The sequence below is a fragment of the Montipora foliosa genome, chromosome 7 (assembly GCF_036669935.1).
Source record: "Montipora foliosa isolate CH-2021 chromosome 7, ASM3666993v2, whole genome shotgun sequence".
NCBI classification, from domain to species: Eukaryota; Metazoa; Cnidaria; class Anthozoa; order Scleractinia; family Acroporidae; genus Montipora; species Montipora foliosa.
This window is the reverse complement of record NC_090875.1, coordinates 34,796,266-34,807,679: the sequence shown is the minus strand read 5'-3', so window position 1 is coordinate 34,807,679 and position 11,414 is coordinate 34,796,266. Positions and strand designations below refer to the sequence as shown.

The 11,414-nt window shown below is 39.5% G+C and overlaps 1 protein-coding gene across 1 annotated transcript in view; it reads right to left on the bottom strand.

Moving 5' to 3' along the window:
• Positions 1–7,618: 7,618 nt before the first annotated feature.
• The window catches only part of LOC138010940 (lebercilin-like), an 11,120-nt gene continuing 7,324 nt past the window's right edge, over positions 7,619–11,414 (bottom strand). Inside the window, exons 3-5 of the mRNA XM_068857944.1 lie at positions 10,995–11,148; positions 8,911–9,048; positions 7,619–8,086 (exon numbers count right to left, since the gene is read on the bottom strand). Of these exons, the coding sequence (XP_068714045.1) occupies positions 7,916–8,086; positions 8,911–9,048; positions 10,995–11,148 (463 nt within the window). The 3' untranslated portion in view covers positions 7,619–7,915. The remainder of the gene's footprint in view (positions 8,087–8,910; positions 9,049–10,994; positions 11,149–11,414) is intronic.

Below are 11,414 nucleotides of genomic sequence, written 5' to 3'. Positions count from 1 at the left end.
TTTGGGCAACCACAGTTTTTTCTAAATCTGCTCTTCGTTTTCACCATACCCTGGTGTCCTTCATGACCCAACTCCAACACCACCTTTCACAAACATAGAACACTGAGACCACTCTCCAGTATGGACGTAGTGGCGCACACCAGCCTGTTCCGGGTCGTCTACAGTCTCTCTGTCAATCTTCGTTGGAGTTAAGCGAACTGATGTGCTTTCCTTTGCTAGAAATCGGAAAAAAACGTCTTTCTCATAGCTCGCGTCTTTGGGATCACGTTGATTCAATCTGGACAGCACATCTGCTATCTTGGTTTTGTCGGGTCGGTACACTACTTGTAGTTGTTGCCTTGCAAAGGGAGAACCCATCGCTCGGTTATAGCCGCTGGTTTGGATCTATTTCTAAAAATGCACTCGACAGGTTTGTTATCCGTCTCTAGTGCGAAGTCACGCCCATACACATACAAGTTGAACCGTTCACATGCGCATACTAGGGTGAGGGCTTCTTTTTCTGTCTCATCGTACCGTCTTTCGACCTCAGCAAGGTTGCGCAAGGCATAAGACACATCTCTGCATTCACCTTCTTGAGACTGGAGTAACACTGCTCCTAGACAGTCTGGTTCTGCGTCTGCTACCTTACTTGTCTTGCAATCCATTCTGAAATAAGCCAGTGCTTTCGCTGATGTCACGAGGGTTTTGAGCTCTTCGAATGTCTTTTGCTGTACCGCACCCCAAATGAAGGCTTGATCCTTTCGTAGAACACTTTCGTAGAGGTTCAGCAACTTTTGAAAAGTTCGAAATGAACTTTGATGAATACTGGACTAGCGGTACAAATAAGCGCATTTCGGAGGAGTTCTTTCGGGGGTTGTGCATTCACGACCGCCGCAATCTTCTCTTAACACGGCGAACTCTCTTCGCAACTCAGGTCATGTCCGGAAAATGTCAACTTGTGTAATATGAATTGACATTGGGCTCCATTTAAGGTCAAACCACTCTCTCTCAGTCGCTGTAAAACTGCATGTAGATTCCTATTATGCTCTCTAGCATTTATCCCATGAACAATTAGGTCATTAGCTATGTTTGGCACTTCTTTGCAACCATGTATAATTAACAATTATTCTACGAGGGCGCATTGTATATGAAGCGGTAGATACCCAACGCGGCGTGTAGCGCCGTGCTGGTTATAATCATTTTATATCCTGCAAGCCCGAGTAGAATAATTGTTTTATTAAAAACTCCATGATGTTACCGGGGTTAGTATTGTCGACTAAAGCATCGATGTCTACCTCGGGCAATTCCGATTCAAAACTACTGTTGTCTGCCATTTTTCTCTCAGAGCTGCAAAGACTGTTTTCAGTTTGCTTTATTGCTGACGCGTTCCTTGACCATATTAGGCACAGCAGGTATATGAACTTATAGCCTGTATCCGGCGAGCCGATGAAAATGCTGGAAATCCGATATCCGTAGTTCACATTTTAATGACATCAGATATCTTTTGGTACTTTTCGAGGGCTGAAGAGATACATAAGCCGCGTAAGCAGGGCCTCGGGGGGTGACAAATGTGGTAATTTTGTCCTGACTCTTCTTCTAGTTCGACTTGGTGGAATCCCCACTTGAGGTCAAGTTTACTAAAGACCGTTGACCCATTAAGATCGTACAGAACTTCTTCTATCGTTGGTATCGGATGATGTTCGCGAATGATCCCTTGAATTGCCCTTCTCTTATCTACACAAAATCGTCACCGTCCGGTTTTGGGGCTACCACGAGCAGTGATATCCATGACGCTGGTATGTTTGGCACTTCTTCTATGATGTCTTTGCTTAGGAAATCATCCAATTTTTTAGATCTAAGTCTACGTCTTTGCTGGGCTACAGGTATAACCTCTCTGTTAACGTGTAGCTTGAGGCGATAGTCTTTTAGCTTTCCAACCCCAGTGAGTATGTATAGGTCTCCCTTCGTTTGGAAGTTTTGCTGTTTAACTGAATTAACTTGATCTCTGCTACTAACTGGTGACTTGCTCGTCGACTCCATCTGCGAGTCTACACCTTCATGAGCTCTTGCAATGTCTTGCAGGCCTTTTAAAGTAGCATTTATTTTCTCCAGACACTTTCGTCTGAGCCTGCCGTCTCGGCATTTCTCGACCAGTTAGTCCCGAATCGTTTCATCCACGTTCGCAAATTCACATGTAATCGCCATCTACCTTAGCCTGTAGAGAAACTGGTCTACTTTCTCTTGTGATTGCTGTTCCATTTCTCTGAAAGCATGGCGTGTAAAAGACACGTTTACTTTCGGTACAAAATAAAGTAAAGTAACCACATTTAACGTCAATAACTCGTACCACTAATTCAACTGACAAACCTGAGGTCGACGGTGAGCTCATTTTACTCCCCCCTCTCCATCAGTGCTCCGTTTTACGGGCATCTAAAGCTACTTAGCTACATGGAAAGGAAATAAGTCGAGAGATCCGGGAATCGAACTCAGGACCTCTTGCACCAAGGCCGCGCACTAACTGACTGTGCCATCCTTGCTTCTTGCTCTTTCCTCCCCCTAAAATAGCTATCCAATATCTCCACAATATCTTTGTAGTCTCTCAGCTCTCCCTCCGGACCGGCGAGCGTGTAATACAAATCCTGAGCTTCTTGTCTTGAGGTGTATAACAAGAGAGCAACCTTCTGACGATGTTCTACTATCCCTTTTGCCAACAATCGAACGGGCGTTTCCAACACTTCCAACGTACCGATAAAGTGCGGGGATCTGCCCTGGGTTCGAAACAGGGTAGACTTCGTACTTCGTTAGTCCGGATCGCTGTTGGCTGACTTGGTCCGGCTGGTTGACTCTTGTTTTGTTCATTCATTGCGCTCACAAAGTGTGCTTCCTGATGTTTCAAAAATAATTACTCCAAGAATTCCGTAATTTCCATCCTCGTTGTCAGTGTAAAGTTTCACCTCCGGATGGCTATTGGAAAGACACGTTATCTTAGGATTACAAACACTACACGATGCTATACAACATTGCCAATCTCTCTCTCCAGACATCCATAACTCCACCCGTTACGTAGGTCCGCACAGCATACTTGTAAGACACTACACTCTCTTACACGGGTTACAGTTGGTGATGTGGGTGGTGATGTGAAAGTCGACCGCGCGATCATGGTAACAAAAGATAAATATAACCCTCGCAGCATGGGAACCATCGAAATATAGATTGCACATAATTATCATAGGGCACATGGGGCGTTCTCGTGCCTCGCATTCTCTTGCCATTTGTTAGGCTAAATGGGGGTGCCTCAATCTGGAGAGTGAAATATGTCTTCAGGTTAGCAAGTAGCAATATTACTGTGTTGATTTTTACCCAAAAGGATCCTCATTTTCTGGGGACATTCTCATTGAACAAGACGTTGTTCAAACAGGTCAGCAATGCGCACGGATATTCAGTATCGCACGCTTGAGGTAAATTTCTCGATGGCTTTGGACAGGTTGGCACCTAAAAGAACTCGCACTGTTGTCATTCGACCAAATGCTCCTTGGTATAACGAGGAGATCGCCATTCAGAAGAGAAAGAGACGAAGGCTTGAACGTAAATGGCGTTTGACTGGTTTTGAAATTGACAGGGTGAATTATTTAGAACAGTGCAATGTTGTAAATGCTATTCTCTATAAGGCGAAAGAACAGCATTATTCAGCTGCTATTCAGGACAATATCCATGATAGCAAGCTACTTTTTCGCACAGTTGATGAATTACTGCAAAGGAACATGGGCAAAAGATATCCGTCTGCGAACAATGACCAAGAACTCACGAATGCCTTTGCTGATTTCTTTAGTGCCAAGATTGTGCGAATTCGTGATGAGTTGCTGATTAGGAAAGAGCAGCTGGGGGAGCGCACTATGGAGGATTTTGAGTGTACTTCATGCTTTAGCGAGTTCGAAATGATAACAGATGAAGACGTCTTAAGGTTGACTAGAGGTTCAACTATTAAGGCATGCGCACTGGATCCACTTCCAGTAAGTATCATGATTAATTTGTCATTGTCATCTGGATTGCTGCCCAAGGAACTTAAGGTTGCGCTGCTATTACAGCTTCTTAAGGAATTAAATGCTGATTTTGAGCAGTTTAGTAACTTTCGCCCTGTGTCAAATTTAAAGTTCCTATCTAAAATGATAGAGAAAACTGTTAGAGCCTCTTCAATCGGCGTACAAGATTTTCCACAGCACCGAGACTGCGCTTCTCACCGTTACAAATGACATTATGCTGTCATTGGATAAGGGCGCGAATGTTTTCCTTGTTTTATTGGATTTGTCGCGGCATTTGATACCGTTAACCATACCTTGTTGCTGGCACGAATGCAGAAATCATTTGGCATCAAAGGAACCGTACTACAATGGTTTAATTCTTATCTTTCTCAAAGAACTCAGTTTGTTCACATCAATGAGACGAATTCTACGGTACGAGATCTTCCCGTGGGAGTTCCCCAAGGTTCAGTTTTGGGACCTTTACTCTACCTTCTATATACCGTGCCACTTGCAAAAGTGATAAGATCTTATGGCTTGGATTATCATCTATACGCCGACGATACTCAGTTATATTTTGCATTCAAATCGGCGGATGTGGACGCTACTAAATCGAGGTTCGAGAACTGCATTTCTGCTATTTGTTGTTGGATGGATCTTAATGAATTGAAGCTAAACCACGACAAGACGGAGGTCACACTCATCCACTCAAAGTATCGTCCCTCTCCATCCTTTCAGTCCTTATGTGTTGGTGATGAAAGCGTGGCTGCCTCTCAGTCGGCTAGGAGTCTTGGTGTTATCTTTGATGAGCACATGTCTTTTCATGCACATGCGTCTAGCATCTGTAGATCATCATTTTATCATCTCAGGAACTGATCTAAAATTAGGAAGTATCTCACTAAAGAATCTGCAGCAGTTGTTGTTCACGCATTTGTCACATCGAAACTAGCTTATTGTAATGCATTATTGTATGGCCTGCCTAAATATCAGTTACAAAGATCGCAATATGTACAAAACACGGCGGCTAGAGTTGTGTTGCAAATGAGTAGGTTTCAGCAAATCACACCTGTTTTGTGCGAGCTTCACTGACTGCCGATTCAATACCGTATTATTTTCAAGATTCTGCTTTTAGTGTATAAAGCACTGAATGGGACATCGCCTAGCTATTTAGCTCTATTTAGCTATTTAGCTATTTAACATTATCGTTCTCATACTAGATCAATGAGGTCTCTTAGTAATGAACTTTTAATGCAACCTACATCGTATACCAAGACCTATGGAGACAGAGCATTTGCTGTTCATGCACCAAAATGGAACCTAATACCCTATGAAATTCGGAAGTCTAACACCATTTCGAGTTTTAAAAGATCACTTAAGACGTACTTGTTTACTAAATTTAGTAATAACAGATCATTGTTTCTATAGATTTGTATATATTGCTATAATTTTAATTTTTCCTTTTTAATCATTGTAATCTCGAGTTTTAATAAAATAACTTACGACGTACTTGTTTACTAAATTTAGTAATAACAGATCATTGTTTCTATTGATTTGCATATATTGCTTTAGTTTTGATTTTTCCTTTTTTTAAATCATTGCAAACATAATAGGATATGGTTGTAAATTTGTAAATATTTATTAATAATGTTCTTTATATGCATGATTGTAAAGCGCCTTGAACATAGGATAAGATCGCTATAGAAATAAAGGTATTATCATTATTATTATTATTATTATTATTATTATTATTATTATTATTATTAAAAATAGTCCTAGTTTACAATGTAGACGCTGAAATGAACCAAACAATAAGTGTATTTTGACAACAGAGCTTGGACATTATAAAATGAAAGTTGTCATGAATCCATATATCTCTAAAAGCAATAAAAAATCTCTTCATAGGATAGGGAGTGAATTTACCTGTTCGATTCACGCCAGGATACTCTCAGCTCGACGTCGATATTTTGAAAGGTCTTTAAAGGTCTTTAAAGTAAGAAAAAGATATTTTTTACTTCATAGACAGTTTAAACCAGTCATTCATTTGCATAGTGGATACGATTACAAAAGTAGCAGTAGCCCCAATTAAGCCTTTTTAAAGGACAACTACAAATAGAAACTCAAAACGCTATATAATGAGAGTAAACGTTGTAAAGAAAATGGAAGAAATACATCATTTAAGATAAATATAGAAATAAACGTAAGTTAAATACTTTGGGCCACTATTTGCACACTGAATAATAGAAGTTAAATGTGAATAGTACGGCCAGGTCAAGAAGACATACACCATTATAGAGGAATGATGTGGGCCATCTTGACCTAGTTAGAGAAAAAAATGATAAAATAAACCAACAACAACTTAAGTGCCGGATGGGTAATATTGAGCCGTATCTTACTTCAGTTTACTTCTTCATGTAAATGTCGGGTTGTTTTTTGCACGATGAATGCAATTGCAATGGAAGTCGTTTAGTATTACCAGGCCAAGAAGGCACACATCGTAATAGGGGAGTGTTGTGGACCCTCTCGATCTGACTGGAAGAGGAAAAGATTGGAAAAATCTGATAACGTCCATCGCTTTCCGAACAAAAACATTTCAAGGCACATTAAGTAAAATAGTTGACTAAACGGTCAGCATGTAATGTTGCTGTGTGGTTAGAGTGAGAAACTCTAGAAAACTGTTTTCAATAATGATAATTATAATAATAATAATAATAATAATAATAATAATAATAATAATAATAATGATGATGATGATGATTGATGATGATGATGATGATAATAATTACTTTATTAAAGTGTCTGCGTAGTTAGCACTAGAGCATTAATTGGGGACAGTAATGAAATTAACGCACATCAAATCAAATATTGGTTTTTAAGGAGAGGGGAAAACAGGGTAACCGAAGAAAAACCTCCCGGAGCAGAGTAGAGAACAAACAAACTCAACCTACAAATGAAGCCGAGTCTGGGAATCAAACACCGGGCCACACTTGGTGAGAGGCGAGTTCTTTCACCACTGCACCATCCCTGCTCCAAAAACGGAATTGATAAGGTAAATTCACCAACATATTAAAACGAAACCGTTAAAGTAGGACAAAACTCTAGGGAAAAATTCCGGCATGAAAATCATTAGACATTGATTCAGAAACAAATTTTATTGGTCCCCCTCCCTCTCCCTGATACCATGATGAAGGGACAAATACTGTCCAAGCCTTTGCCGATCTCTAAACCAACATTCACAGTAGATGGCATACATTACATTGGCAGTAGATGCCAAAACACAGTTTTACCTAATCTGCCATGTTTTATAGCAAGGACTAGAGGTCTCTATAATGTTGAACTCTATATTACCAGGGAAAATAACAATATATTACAGCACCTGAAAAAATAGGAGAAATTTATCCTTTTTTTTTTCAACGTGACGAACCTAATTGCGGTTCTATGTGTGGCCGACATTGCAGTTTTTGTCATAGCTGTTATGTATTTATTTATTTTGTAATGTAGTATTAATTTTATTGTAATGTCATGATTGTATTCTTTATTTAATAATCAATAAAAAAAGCTAATAAATTATTTTAAAAAATGGATTAGGGGGAGGGGGAATTATGGAGAAGTTAATCTTTTATCACACAGACAAATCAGGGAATGTCACATTTTCCGAACGAGTTTGTTACAATATTGTTTCTTAGAGATTCCCAAAACAAACAAATTGTGCAAACAAAATTAAATAAGTAAGCTTTAATCAAATAAGGTAATTTGAAAAGTGCTTATAACCAATAGAAAGAAAGGGCTACTTGCATCTTAATTATTCGGTGGATTGAAGACCAAGATCCGGAAAACTCTATAAATAAAAACAAACATCCGCTGCAAAGGTTTTTATTTTCAAAGATGAAATCTTGAAACCATTCCACTTGGTGTTGTGACATTCATAAAAATGAATTTGATTCAGCATGTTTATCAAGCCACTTTTCAACTTTATTCGTCGGCGACTGTTCATCTGAAGGTGGGTACCAGGTTATGGCCGGAACAGTTTGCCGAGGAGGGCATCTGTGTTTACGACTATATATATTGGTTTCGTGAATTTTCCTTTCAGCCGCCTGGAACAAATAAATAAAATTACTTTTAAAAAAGCTCAGCAAAGTAGAGTATGAATCAGTCAAAAAATTCTTTCAATGAATGTTACAATGAAGGACAGTTTATAATGAACTGCGAACATTCAATTTAATCCCATGCAAGGAAAAAAGAGAAAGGGAACTACCGTAAGATTCTGAAAATAAGCCCCGGGGCTTATATTTTTGAAAGGCCCTTTTCGAGGGGCTTATTGTTGGAGGGGCTTATCTAAGGATGGAAATTTGCGTTTCCAAATCGATTGGGCTAGCCTTATAGTTGAAAGTAAATTTAACGTTTTTGCTTTGCTTTACTTTGCATTTGAGGGCACTTTTCCAAGTACAAGCTCCCGGGGGGCTTATAGTTGGAGGGGCGACTTAACGGAGTGTTTTTTGCGTTACCGCTTTGGGGGGCTTATATCTGGAAGGGCTTATACATGGCTTATATTGGGAATTTTACGGTATTCTTAGAAAGTGTCAAGCCCTCATATTTGGCCTTGACCCATATCAGATTAGGGTATTGTATCTAAATTTGGAATACAGGTCCGCCAAATAATGCCCAATCAGATCGAGTCTGATGGCCACAACGGTTCTTATTGGTTCATAAAATTACCGAAGCCACGTGAGGGATTGTCAGTGCTAAATGCAAAGTAGTGGTAGCCGTTATATATAATACCGTAAACTGATGGGGAGCATTCCATCGAAGATCAACACTTTGGTTTTATAGACTTCTGGTATTGTTTATTTCCATACGTACATGGACTCTCTAAAGGCATGGAAGACATCTGAAAAAGTACTACAAAAATACTACAAACCTTTATTCTAGTTACTAATTCTTGGCATTCTTTATCGGTTTCCTCTATCTCGTTTTGCAACTTTATCAAACGCCTTTTCTCCATTTGTTGCTCCTTGTTCATTGCTTTGTCTTGGTCCTCAAGTTTTAACTGCAGTTTCTATATACAAAATATCATACACAACCTGTTAGTTTTTCTCGTGTCGGTCATATTAGGGCCATTTATACGAGAAAAAATAACCCGTGACTTACTCTGGCCGCGGCTTACATAAGACGCGAACCCCTCACGTATAAATGGTACAAAATCTACGTTCACGGCTTTCTCAAGCCGCGGCTTATCTTGGCCTGGGACTTTATACTCGTATAAATAGTTCTTTTCGCGTATTATGTACGCCGCGGCTTATTTTCTCTCGTATAAACGGCCCTATTGTTCGAATGTTAATCGGTTGAACTAACATGAACGCGTTTTAAAGAACAGCATCAAAACAAGTCACTCTTGGCTTTCATTCAGAGGCCAGGCAACCAACTGTGGTTTTCAAATGACGTCACCGTGGTCATGATGGTTAAGCTAAACATAGAACCTGTGTCCATAATAATGAGAATGAGATTGAAAATGAAATGAAAATGAAAATGAAAATGATAACAATCCAGCCCCAATCATGCTTGGACTGAGGGAATGTTCCTGAGTGGGAAAAACGGTCCTCATAATGAAAGATCCTTATATAAGTGCAGTGCAGATATGTTGTACTGTAGGTGTAAGTATTAGTATTGTTAGTGATGTAAGTATTTTATGGTATTAAATAAAAAATAAAAAAATAGAAATAAAAAATAAAAAAAATATTTAAAAAAGGTGCAGAAGCAATAATTGTTTTCGCCCAATAACTTTCCTACCAGATATGTCGACCCTGCTAAAAGGGATAATATCTGACAGCATTATCAGTTTTTAGACATAAAAAACGACGGCTGTTGGTTACATGACTAGCCCCGTTGTCTTTATCGAAAGCTACGTTTTTTAAGTTAGTCCCTGGAAATTATAATTTACCTTTTCTTACGTATAAATTAAATGTTGCTAATAGATAAGACCACTCTTTATCCTTTACGTCTTACAATTAAGAATTTAATATTTGTCATTCCAGCGTTTCTTAACTCCCTAATCTTAGATCAGAACCTCTAACGCTAGGAGCCCATGACTAGGAGTGAGCAACCTCCATACTAAGCCTATGTTACGGCATTTTCACAGACCGATCTATTTTTAGACTACCGGTACCTTTTCCTTTGGGAAAAAAGGCCGTTCCGGTCCGGTGACGCAATGACGCCAAGTTAGCTTCTTGTGATTGGTCATCGGGCTCCCACGGGTGTCTCATTCGCGGGAAATTCAATCTAAAAATAAATCTGTCTGTGAAAACGCCGCGAGGGGAATATAGGGCAGTTGTTCGTATCTTCTAGTGGGCTGCTAACGCTAAACATAAAACTACAGTTAGTTCTCAGTTTGCGAGTATAACCTTTATAGGATAACGCCCCGATGCCAGCAGTTCCTAAAATTAGCGCGGTCGTGGCGGGGGTCCATTTTGTAAACCGATATTTTTATCAATTTCAGGGACTGGTTAGAACACAATTTGAGGTCTTTCTGGTTCTGATGAAGCTAGAGGTAAAGAAATGACTTTTGATTCCGATGTTGTCTCGGGGATACTCCGACAAAGTCCGAGTGCTCCTTTGCAAGAGTCGCACGTACAACCTTCCAATATTACTAGTTCGGATGATCTCCTCTACTATCTATGGGATGATGTACCACTGAGCTGCGGGAGACTCAAACTAGGTTCAGGGTCAGGACAATTCCGAGTTGCCGTTTGCCTCTGGTTCAAAACGAGTCTTGGTGCTCAACCATTCAAATGATAATGAGTTTGATTTGCATGAAAACACACCACTCATTTCCATTTGGATGATTGTGCGGAGGCAAACAGCAACTCGGAAATGGGCTATTTTCATGCATCATCATTACAAAAGCTAGAGATTGAATATCACTCATGGTCCTGATTGCTAAAAATCACTACAAATCAGGCTTTTAACTACACTAGCGTGAAAATTTTAAGGATAATCCATACTTACTGCAATGCTATCATTTTTCCTTTCAAGTTTTCCATGAGCTTTTTCAATTCTTCTTTCCAGTTCCTCCAAGGTTGGCAGCGTTGATCCAAGCTCAACTAATTTTGTGAGTCTCTTGCTCTCATTCTCCAGTTGAATGACTTTCTTGTTTTTCCTCCTGTTACAGCAGAAGAGACCATTTCGGTTCTACAACTAACGCGCTCTTTATCTCACTTATCGTAAAGGAATGAAATAAAATATCCAAGGAACAGGTGTGGCTTTTTCATTTTGATTGTAATTTATCTATCATTTCTATTTCGCCCTCTCATTGGCTAATTTTCTATTGTCAACAAGCGGACAGACACATAAATTTATAAAGTGTGCATTTGGAAGAGTTTAATTTATGCAAAATTTTGTGAAACGTCGATCTGTCACGTTTTAACC